This window comes from Oryctolagus cuniculus, chromosome 8 (assembly GCF_964237555.1).
Source record: "Oryctolagus cuniculus chromosome 8, mOryCun1.1, whole genome shotgun sequence".
Classification (NCBI taxonomy): Eukaryota; Metazoa; Chordata; class Mammalia; order Lagomorpha; family Leporidae; genus Oryctolagus; species Oryctolagus cuniculus.
The window spans coordinates 133,941,603-133,964,012 of record NC_091439.1 but is presented as its reverse complement, the minus strand read 5'-3'; the positions used below and the strand labels follow the sequence as shown (position 1 = coordinate 133,964,012).

Here is a 22,410-nt window from a genome sequence, read left to right as displayed (position 1 = left end):
GGTTATACATAAACTTTCTTGGCATTAATGGAGAGTTATGTTTAAAAGAAGTCTACCTGGCTCAACTAAATGACATAATCATGATATTATGAAGACAGCTAGTTAAAGATTCTCCATTGCCTCTAAGGCTCAATAATCCCTCTTGTATTTCTCTTCTCTAACCACTTCGACTTCTTGTTGTAAACTGAATTATAATTAAATCTTCAGATGAGAAGATTTGTCTTTAACCCAATTCCAAAAGAACTGCAGCTAAGATTTAATTTTAAAAATAACAATGTCAAAGTTACTTTACTGTAGTTACCATATATCTACAACCAAAGTTCTGCACAGACCGTAATTATACCACTGAGAAATAACTTTGCAATAATGGCAAAGATTTAGAGACAAACCCAGAGACAACATTCTTGCTTGAGAAGCACAATGATTAGAGGTAAAACTTAAGCTCAACATGCCTGAACTGCAGCAGGAAACTACGTAGAGGATGAAAACACTTCAGAAGGGAGGACATGAACCTGGACTCTGTCAGGCATGGCTATGTTCTCGAAATCCCTGAAGGGCCAGCACAAACTCTAAAACTGACATTAGCTGCTTAGCATATTTGAATTTATGTATGCTTTTTAGCAAAGTTATATAGACTACTACAATAACCTTCTTTAAAATTTCATTGGGTAATTAAATTAATAGACCACAGAGAGCTAGCAGCTACACACCACCTAAGACAAACAACGCTTTGCTGCCAAAGTGCAGGTGATGTATCAGAAGTCCCGAACAAACAGTACCACGGCAATCAGAGCCAGCTGTAGCAAATGAGGAGCCACCTCCTAGGAAGAAGGAATTGTCATTTCATACAAAACAAAGACAAAACTACCCTAAGTCCCAAATGCGAATAAAGAAATCTAACACTGACCAGTGCATGGGGAAGCTGAAAAAAAAGATGTCAGAGATAGAGCCCAGGATACAAAAATCCATCTACATCCACGTACACTAAAACATTAAAAAGACTGTTCTACAAGGTAAATAGAGGAAACCAGCCCATAAAGAAAGAATAAAATGGCATTCAGAGAACTCTAAGAACGTCCAAGAGACATATAAAAGCAGCAGCAAGATCTGCCTTAATAGCCACTGTAGTTTCTAGTGGTTTACATGGGGATGACGGCACACACGCAACACCAACCCTCCTCAACAGGCACACACATTCACACTCCCTTTCTGTCAACTGCTCTGGAGAGAGGGTCAGCCTTCTCTACACCAGCCACGTGCTCTGCTAAGCACTTCCTTTTCCGTAGACACTCTCACACTCTCTCCTACACACTTGCCCACAATCAGGAACAACTATGGATTCATGCCCAAGCAATTTGAAGACCCATTCCACAGGCCTCAGTGATTTGTACCAGGCTATTTACCAAGCCTCAGATAAGTCAGCAGAAGTTCTCCCCATGAGTTTCATTCAAAGTATCTGAAGCGAAACTCCCAGCCCTAACAGGCAACAGAGTCCTAAGGATACTGAGAACTTACAGCCATAAACTGGTATTCAGAACCAAGCCATTCTCTTCCCTTGAACTTCACAGTTGAAATCTTCAAGAAATCCTAATAGATTCTTTTAGAGCCCTAAGTCAGAGATTTAGGGCAAACCAAAGGATACATCATTGTGCTACCTAACTCTACCAGCAGAATGTTCTAAATGACCAGGTACTTCTAATAAATCTCCTTTCTAATCACGAAACTATAAAGTGAAGTTAATCAAGAACCTAAAATTAAAAAAATAAAGACTGCAATTGTCTCTTCTATCCTTTCAAATGATCCCTTTGATCTGTCATAAAAAAGAACACATCAGTCCACTGTTCAGTTTTGGTTTTTTTTTTTTTTTTTTTTTTTTTGACAGGCAGAGTGGACAGTGAGAGAGAGAGACAGAAAGAAAGGTCTTCCTTTGCCGTTGGTTCACCCTCCAATGGCCGCTGCGGCCGGCGCACTGCGCTGATCCGATGGCAGGAGCCAGGTGCTTCTCCTGGTCTCCCATGGGGTGCAGGGCCCAAGCACTTGGGCCATCCTCCACTGCACTCCCTGGCCACAGCAGAGAGCTGGCCTGGAAGAAGGGCAACCAGGACAGAATCCGGCGCCCTGACCAGGACTAGAACCCGGCGTGCCAGCGCCGCAAGGTGGAGGATTAGCCTAGTGAGCCACGGCGCCGGCTCACTGTTCAGTTTCAAAAGTTAGAAAAATACTTCACTAGTGAAAATGGAATTTTCTGATACAAGTCAAACATACACTTACACAATCCAATAGCACTTTTAACAATTAAATATGTCTATCTCTGCTTTATTAAATGTCAGTCTCCCTCCACTACACATTATGAGAAGAAACTGGATTGATCTTTTTTACAGCACCTAGCAAATGACAACTGTGTTACAATTTATCAAAAGAATGCTCTCACTCTATAATCATATATTACTTACAACTGAATTAACTCAGTATCTGTAATGCTTTATAAGGACTACAAAGACCAGAAATAAGCTCAGTTCTCAAAAAACATGATCCCTGGCTTCCATGTGGTCACAGACCCTTTCTGATTTTTCTGATGATAATATAGGCATAATTATCAGAGCAAACAAACTATAAAATGTTTGCATTACATTTCAAGGTATTCCCAAGGTAAGCATTCCGGACCTAGTAAAATAAATAATACAATGATATACATTTACAAAAATACTACAACCTTTTATTTATTTTTATATATGTAAGGGAGGACTTACACAGAAAGGTGGTCTAGATATAGACAAGAGACCAAACAAGTCTCCCAAAGCTTTCAAAAAATTGCTACATGAGGTGGCAGCCTTTGTGAAAGGTTATTAAGAGTTATCAACACAGATGTAGCATGAAAAAAATGAATCTCAGCATACAAATCGAAGTTTTCAATGCATAAAGCATAAATGAAGCAGGAAATTTATTTTAAGGAGAGAAAAAGAGAAACAGGGTGGGCATTAAGCCTAGCACTTAAGAAACCAACTAAAACGTCCACTCCCACACTGAAGTGTCTGCTTTGACTCCTGGCTGCAGCGCTGGCTTCCAGCTTGCTGGGAATGCAGACCTGGGAAGCGGCAGCGCTGCCTCAGGGTCAGGTTCCCACAGGGAGACCTGAACTTAGTTCCCAGCTCCTAGCTTTAGCCAAAAAACACTTCCGCAAAGACATCTGCCCAGCAACTGTCTGTTCAGCTTCAGACTGGCACCACCGCTGTTGCTAATTCTTGTGCCCAAGGGTGATTTTAGTCAAGTATCTCATGTAATTTTCCTCATTGGCCCTTTAGAAGCCCCACCCCCTCCCAGTACATCTTTGAATACACTTGTAGTTTACTTGAGCATGTATATTCCCATTGCAACACTACTGGATTCCCAAATAAATATCTATTTTCTGGAGAATCTCTCTCTGAGGTTTACTTAGGCTGAGGCCAAGTAAGATCGATATCAGAACCACAGTGGTGTAAAACATGCAAATTAAACTTAACAGATCCAAGTACTTACATTAAGAAGTAACTCATCTTTTGTTTTAAGAGGAAAATTCTTACTTTCCTTCTCAACTTGTAAATCATCTTCTCCATCTGACAGCACTGGAGGAAATGACACACGAGATGATGAGGAGGAGGAGGAAGATGACGATGATGAAGAGGAAGAGCTTGAACTATCTGAATCTGTCTCACTGTAGGAAGAATAAGTTGAAAACTTGGTTGAGTATTATGTAACAATATTAACACTATTCAATTAGGACCTATCTACTCTACATGTTTACTCTATTGCTGGTCTAATTCAAATCTAGCATAATTGAAGTTGACTACAGTACTGGAAAGTAGTCTTTAATCCACCAAGCACATTTTCAAAACTCTGCTAAGACCCAAACATTCCTTCAATAATTTCATTTATTTCAATAATCAAGCACATGACAAATCGTTGACAAAAGGGAGCTCTAGACAAAGTCACCTCTCTGTCTCCAACACCCAGATTAACTCAACTGCCAATAAAGTTTCTTCGCAGTCTTCAACTTGAGACTTCAACAAATCTATCTGCTGAGAACTCCTTTGGTCCTTCAGATTTCCACAGACAGTGTCACCAGTAATCCACATCTCAGTTTAAAATTTGTTCGCTGGCTCTCTGCTCCCACCCCATTTAAACGCTGATTTTTAACAGTTCCACCCTCATCACTGGCTCTCCTATCTCTGTACTCTGCATGAACACTCTCATCCTCTAATGATTTCCACATCATCCATGTGCAGACTAACTTCTAAGTCTTTAGCCGTGACACCTCTAAACGCCTCCCTTAGCCTCTGGATGCATTCTGGTCATCTATGGATGAATGACCTACATATACCTCATACTTGCGTCCTTAAAAACAAGTGGGAAAAGCACATTCTGGTTTTTGAAACTGCTTCTCTCTTTGAACTTCCATGTTACTGCATGGCTTAGTCTTTAAAATCCAGCCACTAGAGTTTGAAACTTTGGAATCATTTTGAGCTACTGCATTCTCACACCAACGATAAAATAAAGTCCTTTCTCCAGATGGGTAAACTTCAGTCCTATTCCACCTCGTCATCTAAACTTCACTGCTATTATGGCCCTATTCCAGGCCTCCACTTTTCATCTACTTTCCTGTTAACAGTTTTAATGCCAATAAATAACCACCTTTTCATTCTACTGTTGTCATCTTCTCCTACTCATGATCTCCTATCCTAATCACTCCATGTGCTCACTTTAAAAACAAAACTATTACAGGGGCCGGTGCTGTGGCGTACAAGGTTAAGATTCCGCTTTTAGCGCTGGCATCCCATATGAGCACCAGTTCCGGTCCTAGCTGCTCCACTTCCGATCCAGCGCCCTGATAATGTGCCTGGGAAAGCAATACAAGATGGCCAAGGTACTTGGGCCCCTGTAGCCACATGGGAGACCCAGAAGAAGCTCCTGGCTCCTGTTTCCGGCCACTGCAACCATTTGGGGAATGAACCAGTGGATGGAAGCTCTCTTTCTCCCCCTTTCACTCCTTCTCTATTTCCGCCTTTCAAATAAATAAATAAATCTTAAAAAAAAAAAAAAACTATTACTGGACATACACATGATAGAATTACTACTAATTTTATCTGTGATAACAGCATTGTATTTAGTAGGAGAATGTTCTCAAGAATGCATGAATTAAAGTGTTACAATGTGTACAATCATCTTTAGAACAGGTCAGTAACATATTAAGAGGCCAGCGCCGTGGTATAGCTGGTTAGAACCCCAACCTGCAGCGCCAGCATCCCATATGAGTGCCAGTTTGAGTCCCAGCTGCTCCTCTTCCAATCCAGCTCTGTTATGGCCTGCGAAAGGAACAGAAAATGGCCCAAGTCCTTGGGCCCCTGCACCTCCATGGGAGACCTGGAAGAAGCTCCTGGCTCCTGGCTCCGGATCAGCTCAGCTCTGGCCATTGAGGTCATTTGGGGAGTGAACCAGCAGAATGGAAGACCTCTCTCTCTGGCTCTACCTCTCTCTGTAACTCTTTCAAATAAATAAAGTAGTTAAAAAATATATATTAAGAAAATAGTTTCAAAGTGTTAGTAGTTGTTAAGTCAAGGTGTAATTACATTGGTTTGTACTACTCCTTATACTTTTTACTAAGAAAATAAACATACAGAAAAGTTTAAGAAGTTTTTCCGTAAATGCACTGTGTATGTGTACAAAACAAGTCACATCCCTTAGCATGACACCTCAGAGCCTTTTGCAAACAGGTTCCTGGTAACTCTCAAAATCCCACCTCCTATCACCTCTCACGCAGGGCCTACATCTAGCATACAAGTCTATATAACTTTTCACATCCCCCTTTATTTTAATGACCAAGTATCATTACCAACGCTATTTCCTCGCCTGAAACGCCCTCAGCCCAGGAAAGCCCTTCTGTACAGGCTCTTTAAAAGCTCAACACAGATAGGTACCACCTCCTCCAAGGCCCTCCTTACTCACCAAAAGTAGAATTTACCTCCTTCCCTAGCTCCCACAGGACTTTTTCCTAACTACGAAGAACGGGAAACCAAAGACAAATGCGTCAAAACATTGCCTCGCTAATAAAGGCAGATAGTTGTCGGTTGGCACTTTTTTCAGTTATCTGTCAAACGTGGTGTCCAGCCGCTAAGTTGTCCTATGGGGATTCCATATCCCCATATCTGCTTGAAAACTTGTCCCAGGTCGTCCACCACCACTTCTCGGCGGCATGCACTGCGAAGTCCGATGCCTGGCCGACAGCACTGCTCGCTGGCTTCTTGCTTCCTCTCAGTATCTTTCATGCCTTCTCCTCCACTCTTTCAGCTGCTGACTTCCCCGGAAAACTGCTCCTCCCGCGTGCCTGCCTGCTTACTTGCTCAGCACCCTACCTAACACACGCAAATACTCGGGGACAACGTTCGGTGTGATTTAGCATCATTCCTCACGTGGATGGCCTCTCTCTGCAAAGAGGCTGCATACAGAGGATGGGACAGGGGCGGGGTGGGGAGACTTTTAGAGCACTAACTACTACCAAAAAGCAAGGTTTGGCTAATTCCATGAACATACTCGGATTCTATTCACGTCACTGTCAAAAGAGCTAGCTTTCAAACAGTCCAAAGGAAACCCTGTACCTCGATTTATCCAGTTCAACAAACAAGATCATCATACGCTAAACTTGACTTTAAAACAAACAAACTCAGCCCTATGGTGAAACTCAAACTATAACCACAAAGGTACATCTCCCAACTGAACTTGACGGGATAACCCAATATCCCCGGGTATTATTAGTCTAACTAAAAAGGAATGCACTCTGCACACAGTACCTCTCGGGGTACCAAACCCGGGAGAGAAGCGAGCACTGACGGCCCAAGCCCAGGCTCACACGCGACTGCAGGGCACGACCCGACAGGTGCGCCCGCAGCACCTGCGCCCGCCTCGCTGGGGCCGGAGCACCCTCGGGGCGGCTAGGCCCCGGCCCCTCCCCGCCCCTCCGGGGCCCGCCAGCACCCGACCTGTCGGAGTCCGAGTCCGAATCCGAATCCGAGGTGCCCAGAGAATTAGGGGGCTGCGCTTCCGCCTCCTCGCCCGGGTCCCCGCAGGGCGGCGGCGGCTCGGGGCTCCCGCCCGCGACGGCGCTCAGCGCAGGCTGCGGCGGCCGCTCCCCGACCAGAGGCGCCACCGCCGTCTGCCCAGTGTCCAGGGACCCCGCATCCGACTGCACCGGCGTCTGCGGCGCTGAGCTCGCAGCGTGCGGCGCCGGGCCTTCGCCACCCCCAGGGCCCGGGCCGCTGAATTTCAGAGTTTCCAGCTGAGCGGCGGCGGCCTCCACCACCTCCATGGCGCCGAGCCTGAGACAGGGTCTTCCTCAGGTTCTGGTGCAGCGTTCCCGCAACACGACACAACCACAGCCGCGGGGCAAGAGCGCGCGGGCCAACTTCCCGCGTTTCTCCGGGAACGAAACGCGAAGGAGCCCGAAGACACGCCCCCACCGCGCTCGGGGCGGCACTTCCGGGGGAGCGTGTGACGCAAGAGGCGCGACGGCGCGACGGCGCTCGCCGGAGGCGCGGCGGGGCCTCCGCGTGTTTGCAAAACGGGCGTGCGGGGCCTCTGCTCTCGCTGGACCGTCCCTTCCCGTCTGACGCCGCCGTGCCGCCAGGCCAGAGTTTCTTACTGCTGGGTCGGGCCCGAAACAGTGCTCCAGGCGCCACGTACCGAACAGTGGCCATGGAAGGGGTGCTAGGTTCCGTCACAGACTTGAGCCAGTTTGACAAGACGCTTTGATAACTTCTTTCAAGTGAAGCTAGATCCAGCATTGATGAATACGTTCACAAAAATAAAAACCCAGTGGTGACTAGCACTATTCTGCGTTTCGTTCTCCAAAGCACTCTCGAAATAAAGACAGCAGTCATGATGGTCGGAAGTTGGCGGAATGTCGATATTATGGTGATGTCTATACTGAAGTTGACATTGTTTCCTGGGAACGATGATGAGGGGTGGACCCGCAGTCCATCTCACAGTGCCTGTTTCAGGTTCAGGCTACTGCGCTTACTATCCAGCTTCCTGCTACTGCACCTAGGAGGGACAGGGTGAGAGTCCTAGGACTTGGGTTCCTGCCACCCATATTGGAGACCTGGACAGAGTTCGTGGCTCCCAGCTGTTGCCGACATTTGAGGAGTGAACTAACGATTGGAAGCTAGTCTCTCAGGCCCCCTGCCTTCCAAATACATGAAAATCAGTAAAAATAAGATTAGAGACCCAAGTTGTGGTACATCAGCTTAAGGAGCCGCATGGACACCTGCCTCCCATATGAGCGCAGGTTCAAGGCCTGACTGCCCCGCGTCTCATCCAGCTCCCTGCTAATGCACCTCGGAAGACAGCAGATGATGGCCCAAAGGCTTGGGTCCCTGCCACTCAGGTGAGAGACCCAGGCTCCCAGCTTGGACCGGCCCTGGCCACTTGGTGAGTGAACAAGAGTCAGCACTGGAGTGGCTTTCTCTGTTAATTCCCTTTGTTCTCATTTAGAACAGCTCCCTGCCCCAGGGCTTCAGCCACCTCAGCCCTGCTCTGCCGCGTTGTGGGGGCTGTAAGCGCAGTCCAGAGGTGTCACGAGTGTAGTAATGGCACTGAGGCAGTATTAGTTCCAATAAGGATTGTATTATGCAGTGGAGAATCCCAGGTTCTTAATTCATGCAACACACCGGGTAACCGACCACCCAAGGTTCCCACACGACTTCCAGTGCTCCTCACATCACGTCGTCCTAGCTACAGGAGGCAGATTCGCATGGTGTCCGCTTGGGTGGTGCCTCTGAACCGAGGAATGCAGGTCTCGAAAGGCTAGTGGAGTTCGGGTGTTGATCGAGCACTGGACTGGCGGGGAGGCTCTCTTGCGGGAAGGTCTGAGTGTTGCTGGTCATCCCAGAGGGTCTGGGCAAGAGCTTTGGCTCAGCTGCTCTCAGGAGAGTCCATGAGGCCGATTTGCTGTGGTTTATATTTGCTTCATTGTAGGCTTATCGATTGAGTGCAGTCCCTTGCTGATTGGTGGTACAGTCGTGGGTGGCGTAATTTGTCTTATCAATTGAAGCACATCGGCTGCTGCTTGCCTCTTGTACTTATCCTATGGGGCAGGTCAAGTTCTGTGTGCTCCTTTCAAGTAGGGTGCGAGCGCTTTGCTTCTGCCTGCAAGAGGGGGCTCCGGCTCTGGTGACAGAGGTGAAGAACTGTTACCGGTGAACTGCTGGGGTTCTTGTCTTCGCGCAAGAAAGAATTCAGGCGTGAGACTCAGAGTAAGTGGTGGTAGCTTTGGGATCCGCAAGGAGGGAAGGCCTATACCTCGGGGAATGGAGAGTCCCTACCCGCACTTCCGGGGAAGAAAAGTCCTTGTCAGGGTCCCCGCGGGTGCCTAAAGGTCAACCAATGAGGATCAGATCTGCCTCAACCTTTAACCCCCACGTCCTGTATCTATAAAAAGAGCTCTCTCAATCTCTGACGCGCGACTTCCCTGGCCCCGCTCTGTTGCTCTGTTGGGACGGGGAACCTCGCCCGGGAGCGGAATCCAAATAAAAGCTTATGAAATTAATTGATCCGTCTGCCTGGGAAGATTTGTTATGCGCCGGACACCTTGCAAGTGGAAAGCAAATAGCAAGGTTTATTAGAGCAGGGGCATCCATAAGAACGGATGGGCACCTCTCCAGACAGAACCTGAGAGAAAGTGCCCAGTTGCTCAGACTGGGGGAGAGCGGGGTTACATGGTTGAGTGGAGAGAGTACACCTGGCCAGGCCAGGCAGGTGGCTCATCATAGAGGCAGAGGGCTGAGCTGAGCATGCAGTCCAGTTGAGGCTGGGGTTTTTTTAAGGGGATGGGTCTTGCCTCCCCACCTCTGCTCCTCCTGGAACAAAGGACTTTTTGGATGTAAATACGAAAAATTCCTATCTGAGTTTTACCACTGAAGCTATCAGACAGGAGGAAGCCTGGCTGGCATTGCCCTAGAGGAAGGATGAGCAGGACCTCCTGGAAGGTTGGGATCTGGGGCAGGATATTTGAAATGCAGATATATTGAAATGCAGATACTGGGCTGCACCTGCAAGACTATCAGGCAGAAGGGGTGGGGACCCCCACCTGGCAGGTTCAGGTAGAAGGGGCAGGGAAGGATGCAGATACTGGCTGCCCCTGGAAGGTTATCGGGATGATTCCGAGATGCAGATGCTGGACACAGATGTCTCCTTAGGCCTTTGTCACACACACACAAGCTCATATCTGACTTCCTACCTAACAGAACCACACACAATGAGGTATTCTACCCCTCTGCCATCTTTCCTTTCCAACAACAGCCAGAGCTAGTAGGAGCCAAGGACCTCTGTATCCTGCATAACTCTGCTCTTGGGTTTGTGTGTGAACTTCCACCTCTCCCCAACTCCTGCCGCCTCTGGCCATCCCACCCTGTTGGTGGACTCTCTGGCTACCAGCCTATGCTATGGGATCATCATGGTGTTTAGTTCAAAGTTCAGCAGCTTTGGCCTGAAATAAGACCCACTATTAAAAAACAAAATAACACCTAGACTGTTGGCCCTGTTCGGGGAATGAGCCAGTGAATGTAAGATTAATTCTAGCCCAAAGGCCCAATCAAGCATTTTACTATATGACACTTGGCGTATGATGCAAACTTTCTGGAGAGTTCCACCCCTGGCCCAGATGTTACCAGAACACAAGGCCACAGCAGCACAGATATAACTCTCCCGTGAACCTTAAAACAAAATCCACCTTACAAAAACAGCTTAAACATCTTTTATGAAAAAGCACTGGTAACTGATCCAGGCTGAATACTGCTGTAAGGAACAGGAAAGACTCCTAAAATCTGTAATGGTCTCTGCTTGGAGACGCTCCCAATCAGGCTGTTGTAGGCAGGCATACAGGATAACATTTATCAGCTTTGTGAGCTGGAAGTCCACGCCTTCTCCATGCCCCTACCTGGCCACACCTGTGTGCCCGCTGGCCAATCAGACTATTTAACCACTCCCCTTTGGAAGTGGATTAAAAGCCTGGGACATGGTGGGCTCGCTCTCTTGGCTTTCTGGCTTTTTGCCAGTGTAGGCCCGTGCTGCCCTGCACCCCCAAGAGCACGTGGCCTTTGGGCCACCAGCCCCATGCTTCCTGGCCTAGATGCTCCTCCATGTGGCTGGCTCCTGCTACTCAGTATGAATCCAGATTTCCCGGTCTCCTTTAGATAGGGCCCTCACTCTTCTATGTATCTTTCTCTGAATAAAAGCTTAAAATGTATCACGCTGCCTCGTTCATTTATACCAATATTCAGAATCCTTCCCTGAATATTAGGCAAGAACCCACACAGGCTTATTAATATTGGGAATTTATTAATAAGCACATGGTGATATCATATGGCACCCCATATTCCTATTTCAAGGCAGTCCCCTGACTCCCTCATTAAATCTGGCCCATGCTAGCAGCCTGCTCACACCCCCCCGCCCCCCTCTTGTATCAGCGCTGCCAGTATAAACTGAGCATCATGGTAGGTCTGGCATCTTAGGGAGAAGTCATGCTATAGAAGCACTAGGACCACTCAGAACCCCCCCCCCCCCAAAACAGAAAGCTGTACCGTGTGACTTTTGAGGTAGGCTTCTAAAGAAAACTGTGAATTTGTGAAAGTAGGAAAACTTCACAAAGGAGAATAAATAATGTCATGTTATTTCCTGCTTGAAACCATAAATATTTGTAATCACAGTTAGCATAAATCCAGACTTGTGGTTTGATTTTCAATACTCTACATGATTTCACTGCTCATTTTCCCTCTTCCTCCTCTTCTTTTCTCTCTCTCTCTCATTCTTTCCCTCCTTCCCTCCTATTTCCCTCTCTTTATGCCACAGACTCATTGGTCATTATGATTTCATTTTAACTTACCAAGTTTGTTCATCACATGTTTCATTTTCACTTTACTGTTCTCTCTCTATTAGCATGGCTTATTTGCTCATTTCTCTATACAAATCCTACACCCTAGAGAGCCTTCCAGAACACCCCATCTAGGAGTGCCCCCACTACCCATCAGTCACCTTATGGATCACTGGGTTGTTTGTTTAGGGACGGTATTTATTTATTTGAGAGACAAAGCTGCCTTCTGATATTTCACTTACTAAACACCCACAATTGTGTGGGCTAGACTGGGCCAAAGCCAGGAGCAGGGAACCCAATTCAGATCTCCCACATAAGTGGCAAGGACCCAATTACTTCTTTAATCCATCAACTGCTGCCTTTGACCTCTGCACTGGCAGGGAGCTGGAATCAGGAGCTGGACTGGGAATTGAAACCAGGTACTCAAATGTGGGATGCAGGCATCTTAACCCCTCGGCTAAACCCCAATCTCTCTGTTGTTTTTTTTTTTTTAAAGAGTGTTTATCTTCATATGAAATTGTATTTTTTTTATTCTCTCTATTGTCCCATAAAATCAAGCCTCAAGAACCCAGGATCTTTGTCTAATTCACAACGGTTTTTCCAGTGCCCAAAACCATAACGAAGCCTATAAAGATTTTCTAATGGGAAAATGAAAGAAAAAAACAAACTAATTAGGCTTGTGGAACGATCACAGTAATGAAGATGTCTTACAGATGAAGGTAGAAATGATACCAAAATTATTCTTTCAGTTTAAATTAACCGGATGATATCTTAAAAATAAAATAAAACAGGCTGCTGGTTTCGAGTGAAAATCTTGTTTGTGAGGTAGGATTTATTTCGGTGCTTCAAGATAAGAATAGCTGTACCAGTGCCTGGCTTTGAAATGGGTTACTAATTTACAAATGATACTTTTCCTAAGAGCTTGAATGGTTCAAAATGTCCTGAATTTACTTAATTCCAGCACCTGTCTCTCTACTGCATTATTTCTATTAGCTGCTAAACTTAGCCTGAAGTCTTTAGCCTAAGGCTACATCTAAAATTGCCCTTGAAAGGATCGCTATCAAAATTGAGAGAGAATGTGCCTTGTTAAAAGCCATATCACACTTCAAAGTGAACATATAAAACAACATATTCTTTACAGAACAAAAGGTGTATGAAAAGAAATTTACTTGGAAAACAAACGTAGGGCTGAATGTTTGGTTCAGCAGTTACTGTACCACTTGGGTCGCTCGCATCCTGTATCTAAGAATTTGAATCTCAGCTCCACACCTTATCCAGCTTCCAACTAATGCACACCCCAGAGGCAGCAAGTGATGGCTCAAGTGCTTGAATCTCTGCCAGCCATGTGGGAGCCCTAAAATGAGTTCAGGCATCCAGCTGCTGAGGCTGTAGTGTAGCATTTGGGAAATGAATGCGCAGATGAGAGATATCCTTCCCACTCTCCCCCTCTCCCCCGCCCCCTCCCCCTCCTTCTATATCCCTCTCTCTCTTTCTCTCTTTCAAAATTAATTTTTAAAAAAGAAAAATTATCATCATCCCCTATGTATTGTTATGATTTTAACATTTTTACCAAGAATAAGCAAGAATGTGATGGTTGGTGAGCAGATTTGTCATCACATGGACCATGTTGAAAAATGCAGAACCTCAGACCCTACACCCGCCTTCTGAGTCAGAACCTGTATTTTAACAAGACTCCTCATGTGATTTGTATGTACATTAAACTTTAAGAAGCTCTGTCCCAGTGTATATGTTAATTGAGAAATATCCCCAGATTAGCAGAGTGCTTGAAATTAAATGATTAAATGCCTTTTGCAAGAAATAGTTGTGCTAAATCAGAGTCTAATCTGAGCCAGATAGACTGAACATGTCATTGGCTCTTGTTACTGCACTTGAATGCTCTGCAAGGACCTCAGACTCCCACGTCTAACACTGATCTCCTTTCCTACCATACTTTGTTTGTTTGTTTCCCATGCTGGTAATGACACTAACATCTAGCGTTCTTGAGCAACAATCCTACCCTACTCACCTCACTGGGTTAGGAAAACACCATATGCATCTTCCAAGAAAAAGATTTAGTAGAGGGCTGTAAGGATATGAAGAAAATTAACAAGGCCCAAATCCATCTCCTCTTTCACAAAAGGGTTTGGAAACTTACGGAGTTAAGGTATATGGGCATACCTGCGTGAAACTAAGCAACTATGTGGACTCAAAAGATCATTTTGCTGCAGTAAATACTGCATTGGACAGAACTATTTCAAGCCTTCATTCTCCTTCTCAAATTCCATTTAATAATCCCCTTACTTTTTTTTTTTTTTTTTTTTGACAGGCAGAGTGGACAGTGAGAGAGAGAGACAGAGAGAAAGGTCTTCCTTTGCCGTTGGTTCACCCTCCAATGGCCGCCGCGGCCGGCGCGCTGTGGCCGGCGCACCGCGCTGATCCGAAGACAGGAGCCAGGTACTTATCCTAGTCTCCCATGGGGTGCAGGGCCGAGGTACTTGGGCCATCCTCCACTGCACTCCCTGGCCACAGCAGAGAGCTGGCCTAATCCCCTTACTCTTATCAAACACACATTACATTATGGTCTAAAGATTCATAAGCTTCCTCCATACTCATTCTTACTACTATCTGATTCATACACCTAAGAAATTCCTCCTAATCCAAACCTAATTCTTTCAGCTGTGCTGTGGGATTTCATGTTTTTTGCCTCCTCAGATACCCTTCTCATCTATTTTCTTTATCATTTTCCATTAAAATCAACCTTCACTTTTTCTTTCCCCTTAAACATGTTTTTTACATCCTTTTTTTTTTCTTTATAGGAAAACTTCTGTATTGGATTTTTTTCCACTTTATCTTCCATTCCTTAACTTATTCTAGTACACTTATGATAAAGTATATTGAATTGTTCTTTAAAACTGAATAATCTTAGCCTAAATGCCAAATGAAATCAGTCTTTTCATATTCATGTTTGTTCCCTAAAGGAATCCAATGCAGTTTATCACTGCTTCTGTTTTTGACATTTGTGATACTGTTCTTTTTTTTTTTTTTTTTTTTTTTTTTTAGGTTTACTTTTTTGAAAGGTATTTGTTTGTTAGGGAGAGAGAGAGAGAGAGAGCGAGCGAGCGCGGGAGCTCACCACTGGCTCGTTCCCCAGATGGCCACAACAGCCAGGTCTGGGCCAGATCAAAGCCGTGAGCCATCCTCTCTCCCACGCGGGGTCAGGGACTTAAGCACCTGGGCAATCTTCCTCTGCCTTCCCACATTCATTAGCAGACGCTGGATCTGAAGCAGAGTAGCCAGGACTCATGGGATGCTCAGTTATGGACTCCAACCTAGCAAGAAGCAGCCTCACCCACTCTGCCACAATGCCAGGTGCTGTGATTATTAATATAATTCCCCCCTTTTATGCTCTTATTCTTCATCCTTCTCCATTCTCTGTTAACTTTGGTGTACCTTACTCTAATCCATCAAATCTGATCAAATATAATGGCATAATTACTTTATTTTAAATCCATTCAATGATATCATTGTCTATAAAGCCCACTCCTAAATGCGGCATGGAAACGTAAGGTTGGGAGTCTACTTCCCAAGTGGTGATAAGAATTAAGTTGGTATTGTCAGAGATGATTTTAAACAAAGCACAGAAGCAAGGCAGTGTTGGGCAGTTTTACCAGGCTGGAAACTGTGTCATTTCCACTTTAAACATCCTGTTCCCAAATATATCAAAACACATATGATGTAATTTTCTAATACTTGTGTACTCTTGAGAGTTGGAACCACACCATGTTAAAATACCCTCAGGACTCCACATATGAGAATTCAAAAAGTTCATGGAGGGGGCCAGCACTGTGGCGTAGCAGGTAAAGCCGCCGCCTGCAGTGCTAGCAGCATCCCATTTGGATGCCGGTTTGAGTCCAAGCTGCTCCACTTCTGATCCAGCTTCCTGCTATGGCCTGGGAAAGCAGTAGAAGATGGCTCAAGTCCTTGGGCCCCAGAACCCACATGGGAGACCTAGAGGAAGCACCTAGCCCTTGGCTTTAGATCGGCCCAGCTCTGGCTGTTGCAGCCATTTGGGGAGTGATCCAGTGGATGGAAGACTTTCTCTCTCTCTCTCTGCTTCTCTGTAACTCTGCCTTTCAAATAAATAAATAAATACTAAAAAAATTTCATGGAAGAATGGAATTTAAAAACAAGTTTACTCTTGTGCAAAAAAATAAATGAAATGAAACCCATGCAGTTTTTCTCTTTGACTTATTTATTTATTTGAAAATCAGAGTTAAAGAGAGAGTGACATCTTTCATTTGCTGGTTCAGTCCTCACTCAGATGGCTATGCAAACTAGAAGGCAGTGCCAAGGCTGAGCCAGGCTGAAGTCAGAAGACAGGAGCTTCTTGCAGGTCTTCCATGTAAGTGCAGGGACCCAAACACTTGGGCCATTCTCTGCTGCTTTTCCCAGGCTATTAGTAGACAGCTGGATTGCAAGTGGAGCAGCTGAAATCTGAACCAGTGCCCATATGGGATGCCACTGTTACAGGCAGCAGCTTTACCTACTATGCCACAATGCCAAACCCCACATATTTTTTTAATAATGTATATTTCCCTTAATTTTTGAAGATTGCTTATACGTAGCTGTTGACCCTTAACAATGATGATCTATCCATTATATTAGGTCATCCTCTGCCCCAACTCTAACTCAAAAACCAGGTTTTTGAGGCTTATGTTTTAAAATTGCCATAACCACATCAAACATGACTAAGAACTCCAGTTGGAGTTTCAGGGACTCTTCAAGCTCCCTTAGGGCATTCCCATTGCCCTCCCTTCTTGTAAACATGTATTTGAAAGAGTGATGGCTGGTTGTAGAGAGGAGAGAGAGACAGAGAGACAGAGACACAGAGAGAGAGACATTGAGATCTTTCATTCACTGATTCACTCCTGGTGAGAAGATTTTATGTTAAAATTGAATTTAGAGTTTGATTACTATCTAGGACGTGTTACATTTCTGACATGAGACTATTTGCCACTTAAAAAGACCAGAGGATTTTCTGTTATCAGAGTAACCACACTGACAGTGTAATGGGAGTAAGTTTCACCCAAACACCATCAGATGTTTCTTTTAGAGTCAGTGCGCTTCACAGTTTGCTATACATAGTCCTGTGGTCTGTAGTTATTATGGTTGTCATCCCAGTGCAACCACAGAGGGCAATGCCTTTCATTCCCAATGCATCCCATGATGCACAATAAAATTGGTGATCAATCTGTTTTTGGCTTTATGTCCCATGAAAGCAGGTCAATTTTGAAAGTGACCAATCCATTAGATATCAAATGATCAAATCACCAATTTGTCCCTTCCTTTTAACTGTGATTTTATTTGACTGATTTTTATTTTATTTTCACAGCAGCAACAAAATATGTGTCACCTGCAAAGAAAAAAAAGACAAAAAAAAGTCGGATAGATTGAGTTTTCACAGAGTAAAGATTACTCCCACTAGGCAGATTTAATGGACAGCAGAAGACAAAAGAAAAGCTGTTTTTTGGACTAGATGGCATGAGGCCTGCATCTTCAAAGTTCAGCTACACAGCCATAGCCCCTAGACTTTCCCAGCCATCTGGCTGTCAAAACATGAAAGTCCCCACTGTGGCATACATTTTTATAGCCAAGTACTAGCACCCCACAAAGCCTATATGAAAGGGGTTTGTACGTTTGCTCCTCTGAAAGCAGAAGGAAATCCAAGCAAAGGTACAAACCACGGCTTTAACACATCAGAAATACAGTGCTGTTGATCTCACCACTTTCCTGCCTAACATCTCCCACTTTGTATGTTAATCTGTTTTTCTTCATTTTCTGTTTTATCTTTTTTAGACACTGCCTCATAGAATACCTCAAAAAGTTGGTAGAAAAATGAAACTAAAGGTATGAGCTTATTTTGGTGCAAAAAGATTTTGAAGTTCAGGCATAGTTTTTGCATAATATGCATTTTCCACATATAATGGGGAAAATGGGGGAGTTTCAAAAGAATTTATTTGAGCCAAAATAAACTCATAATTTTTAAAAGATTAATTAATTTATTTAGAATGCAGAGTTACAGAGAGGAAGAAACAGAGAGAAGGGGATCTTCCATCCACTGGCTCACTCCCCAGATGGCTACAACAGCCAGCGGAACAAGCTGAACAAGCCGAGTCAGATCAAAGCCAGGAGCCAGGAGCTTCATCTGGGTCTTCCACGTGGGGGCAAGGGCCCAAGGACTTGTGCCATCTCCCAGGCACGTTAGCAAGGAGCTGGATTGGAAGTAGAGCAGCCGGGGACTCGGGACTCCAACTGTCTTCTATATGAGATGCTGGCATTACAGATGGTTACTCCTAAACTCATACTTTTAATTCCAATTTTCCACAGATTTTTTGAAGTGCTCCTACACATTCTTTCCCAAACTCAGTTTCAGTGCTTGCTGTGGACCTGAGGAACTCACCAAGGGTCCTGCTGACCTCAAACACATCCAGATCAGGCACATGTGTGGTTACTGTGGAGGTAGTAGGGAGAGAAGGGAGAGCGGTTGTGACCTTCCTCACAAGTCAGTCTCCAGCAGAAATAGAACTCCAGGTTAAAATGAGTGTTTCAGACAAGCTGAGCTGCAGGACCCAATACATATGCTACAGCCATTTCTGTTTAACTTTTAACTATTATTATTATTATTATTATTATTTGAAAGAGAAGACAGAGAAAGAAGCTCCAATCCACTGGTTCACTCCTCAAATGCTCACAAAAGCTGGAGCTGGACCACACCAAAGCCAGGAACTGAGAACTCAATCCAGGTCTCTCATGTGGGAGACAGGAACCCAATTACTTGAGCCATTAGTGTTGCTCATTAGCAGGGATCTCAGATTGGGAGCAACGTTGGAACTCAAACCCAAGTTCTCTGATATGGGAAAGCAGTGCCCTAACTTCTAGGCCAAATGCCTGCCCCCTGCTTAATTCTTTATTTTTCTGGAAACTGCTTCGTAATTTTTTCCAACCCCATCTAAACAGAATTTGCATTTGTTTATATATATATGTTTACCTTTTTCATCATATTAAATGATATCTTTTCATCACCTCCCCTCCACATCTCACAACCACCTTGGCTAACACTGCTTCAGAATCTTAACCTCAAACAACCTCTAGTCCAAGTGTGCTCCGTTGTGAACAGTGCTGCCACCCACTTGGCTCACCTGTGCTGAAATTAAGTCAGACAGGAAAAGTAGGCACAGAGACATAAAAGAAGACAGCATCAAGAAACTACGATTATTTTTGGAACTGAACTAACATAGAGTAGAGTCAAAGATAATGCATTCGACCCATTTCTTACATTTTTTTAGTTTGAGTTCTAAAGCCAGAGTTTATTTCTTCCTTTTCTAAATTACAATTCACAGGCACGTTTTGAGTATTTCTTTCTATTTGTTGGCTGTAATTCAATCTTGAAGTCACTAAAGCAAATTTTACTTTCCCAAGAAAAATATTTTATTTTTAATAAAGCAACATGAAAGTTAAAAAGAGGTCATCAATAGTTGAATGGCTTCATGAAACAGCCAATTAGAATGTAGCAGCTGCCACCATTTCCAATTTTGGAAAGAAGCAGTAAAAACAGATTTTTTTTGTTGGTTTCTTTGCTGGATCAGAGAAAGTTATCTTTGTGCTTCTTTGTTGAAACCTGCAGGTGATTGAGGGAAAGATTTTACAGGAAATACTTTATTTTTTTCTGGACTCCAAATTCAAATACAGTGTGAAGGTCATTGTTCATTCAGTTTTCTAAATTAGATGATAATGTCAATCAGTGGATTATTTACCACGTTTATCACTGGGAAGGTGAAACTTGGATGACAGAATGTGGAAAATTTACTGTGGTCTAGTAGACCTGAGAGTCTTTTTGTCAAAGACAAGTTGGTGTTTTGACTGAGTTAGACAAAAGCATTTGGCAGTGGTCGTGGAATCACATGATACACTCAGTTCTGAATCATGTCTACATAAAAATGTAGTGGCCTTACCTTACTACGTCTATCCCTTCTTTACCTTTCACCTGCTAAGTGCAACTTGAGAAATATTTAGTGGTTTGTTTATTGCAAGCAGCATAATTCAAATTTGTGTATGGCCAACTTATTCATGAGCTGATGTGTGTAAAGCCATACTAGAATGTTTCATCTGAGAAAGTTCTGAAGAATTGTGTTTTTTTAATTTATTTACTTGAATGTCAAAAATTACAGAGATAGGGAGAGGCACAGAGAGAATTTCCATCTTCTCATTCACAGTACCTAAAGTTAAAAACTTGAAATTAAAAAGAAAAATTTAATCAGATTTATAAACATTTTCCAAACCTAGTTCAAGAGAAATAGTTATTTTAATGGTAATATTAGAATTTCCATGCAGTTGTAGCTGTAATAAAAAATTGATGCTTATGTACTTTGCTTTGAAATCCAATGTACAACTATATATGTTTCACAATTTGAGGGACTAGAAGGCATTTTCTGTTTTTTAATTGGTAAGTAAAAAAATGCATCTATTGTGTAATACATGATGTTTTGAAGTATATGTTTAGTCAAACAGCTAAATCAAGCTAATTAGCATAAAACATCGCCTGCACTAGTGGCTCACTAGGCTAATCCTCCTCCTGCAGCGCCGGTACTCCGGGTTCTAGTCCCGGTTGGGGCACCGGATTCTGTCCTGGTTGCTCCTCTTCCAGGCCAGCTCTCTGCTGTGGCCCGGGAGTGCAGTGGAGGATGGCCCAAGTGCTTGGGTCGCTGCACCCCATGGGAGACCAGGAGAAGCACCTGGCTCCTGGCTTCGGATCAGCACAGTGCCGGCCGTGGTGGCCACTAGGGGAGTGAACCAATGGAAGGAAGACCTTTCTGTCTCTCTCTCACTGTCTATAACTGTCTCGCTGTCTCTCTCTCTCTCACTGTCTAACTCTGCCCGTCAAAAAATAAAAAATAAAAAAAAATAAAACATCAGTTTTAATACATTAGTCATAGAAATACTATTGAATGTACTTTATGTTTACTTTTTAATTTTTAACTTATTTAGGATAGGTAGAAAGATAAAGACACACAGATGTGCAGAGTGAGAAAAAGAGAGACTCAGTGTTCCCAAACACTGGTTCATTCCATAAATACCTGTTACAGCCAGGACTAAGCCAGGCTGAAGCCAGGAACCAGGAATTCAATCTTGATCTCCCACATGGGTACCAGAGACTCAATTACTTGAGCCATTGCCTGCTGCCTCCCAGGGTGGACATTAGTAGGAACCCGGAATCAAGAGTGGAGCCAAGACTGGAACCCCTGCATGGCAATGGATACGAGTTTTCCAGTGACATGCTTCTCTACTTCCCATCCAGCTCTCTGCTATGGCCTGGGAAAGCAGTGGAAGATGGCCCTGGTCCTTGGGCCCCTGTACCCATGTGGGAGACCCAGAAGAAGCCCCTGGCACCTGACTTCGGATCAGCGCATTTCCAGCTGTTGCAGCCAATTAAAGAGTAAACCAGCAGATGGAAGACCTCTCTTTCTCTCTGCCTCTCCTTCTCTCTCTGTGTAACTCTGACTTTCAAATAAATAAATAAATGGATAAATAATCTTAGCTATTGTAAATTGAAACTGCAATAAACACAGGGGTACAGATAACTCTTTCATATGTTGATTTCATTTTGTTTGGGAAAATTCCCAGGAGTGGGATGGTTGGGTCATACAGTAGATCTATTTTAGATTTCTGAGGAATCTCCATACTATCTTCCACAATGGCTGTAATAGTTTGCATTCCCAGCAACGGTGGATTAGGGTACCCTTTTCACCACATCCTTGCCAGCATTTATTGCTGATTTCTGTATGAGAACCATTCTAACTGGGGGGAGGTGAAACTCAATTGTGCTTTTTATTTGCATTTCCCTGATGGCTAGAGATCCTGAGCCTTTTTGCAGTGTCTTTTGGCCAATTGAATTTCATCTTTTGAAAAATAACTAGGGCCAGCATTGTGGCATGGGGGTAAAGCCATGGCCTGTGATGCTGGCATCCATATGGATACCAGTTTGAGTCCCACCTGCTCTACTCCCAATCCAGCTCCCTGCTAATATGCCTGGAAAGCAGAAGATAGTCCAAGTCTTTTTTTGGTCAATTCTATTAGGAGTTCCATGTGTACTTGAATATCCCTTTGTTTCTCCAAATTGGGGAAGTTTTCTGTTATTATTTCACTGAATAGGCCGTTCTCTCTTTCCACACCTTTGGGCACTCGCAAGACCTGTGTGTTGATTTGTTTGATAGGATCCCATAAATCTGGAACACTATTTTTAATTTTTTCTGAATCCTTCTTTATTTTTGATCTATTTCCAAAGATTTGTGTTCTAGTTCAGATGTTCTTTCTTCTGCCTCACCGAATCTGTTTTTAAGGCCTTCTACCGTATTTTTTATTTGACATATTGGATTCTTCATTTCTAATATTTCAGTTTGATTTCTCTTCAATATCTATCTCACAGTAAAATTTTTCATCCATGTCATATGTGGATT

General features: G+C 44.0%; 2 protein-coding genes across 3 annotated transcripts in view; one reads left to right on the top strand and one right to left on the bottom strand.

Moving 5' to 3' along the window:
• Positions 1–7,499, bottom strand: part of NAF1 (nuclear assembly factor 1 ribonucleoprotein) — a 40,075-nt gene extending 32,576 nt beyond the window's left edge. Inside the window, exons 1-2 of the mRNA XM_002720551.5 lie at positions 7,011–7,499; positions 3,517–3,691 (exon numbers count right to left, since the gene is read on the bottom strand). Of these exons, the coding sequence (XP_002720597.2) occupies positions 3,517–3,691; positions 7,011–7,336 (501 nt within the window). The 5' untranslated portion in view covers positions 7,337–7,499. The remainder of the gene's footprint in view (positions 1–3,516; positions 3,692–7,010) is intronic.
• A 33-nt stretch (positions 7,500–7,532) lies between these two features.
• NPY5R (neuropeptide Y receptor Y5) overlaps positions 7,533–22,410 on the top strand; it is a 172,167-nt gene continuing 157,289 nt past the window's right edge. The window contains exon 1 of one of the 2 annotated variants that reach the window (XM_051831647.2): positions 7,533–8,457. The gene's annotated coding sequence lies outside the window, so the exon portion shown is untranslated. The remainder of the gene's footprint in view (positions 8,458–22,410) is intronic. The other variant, XM_051831648.2, reaches the window with a different exon arrangement.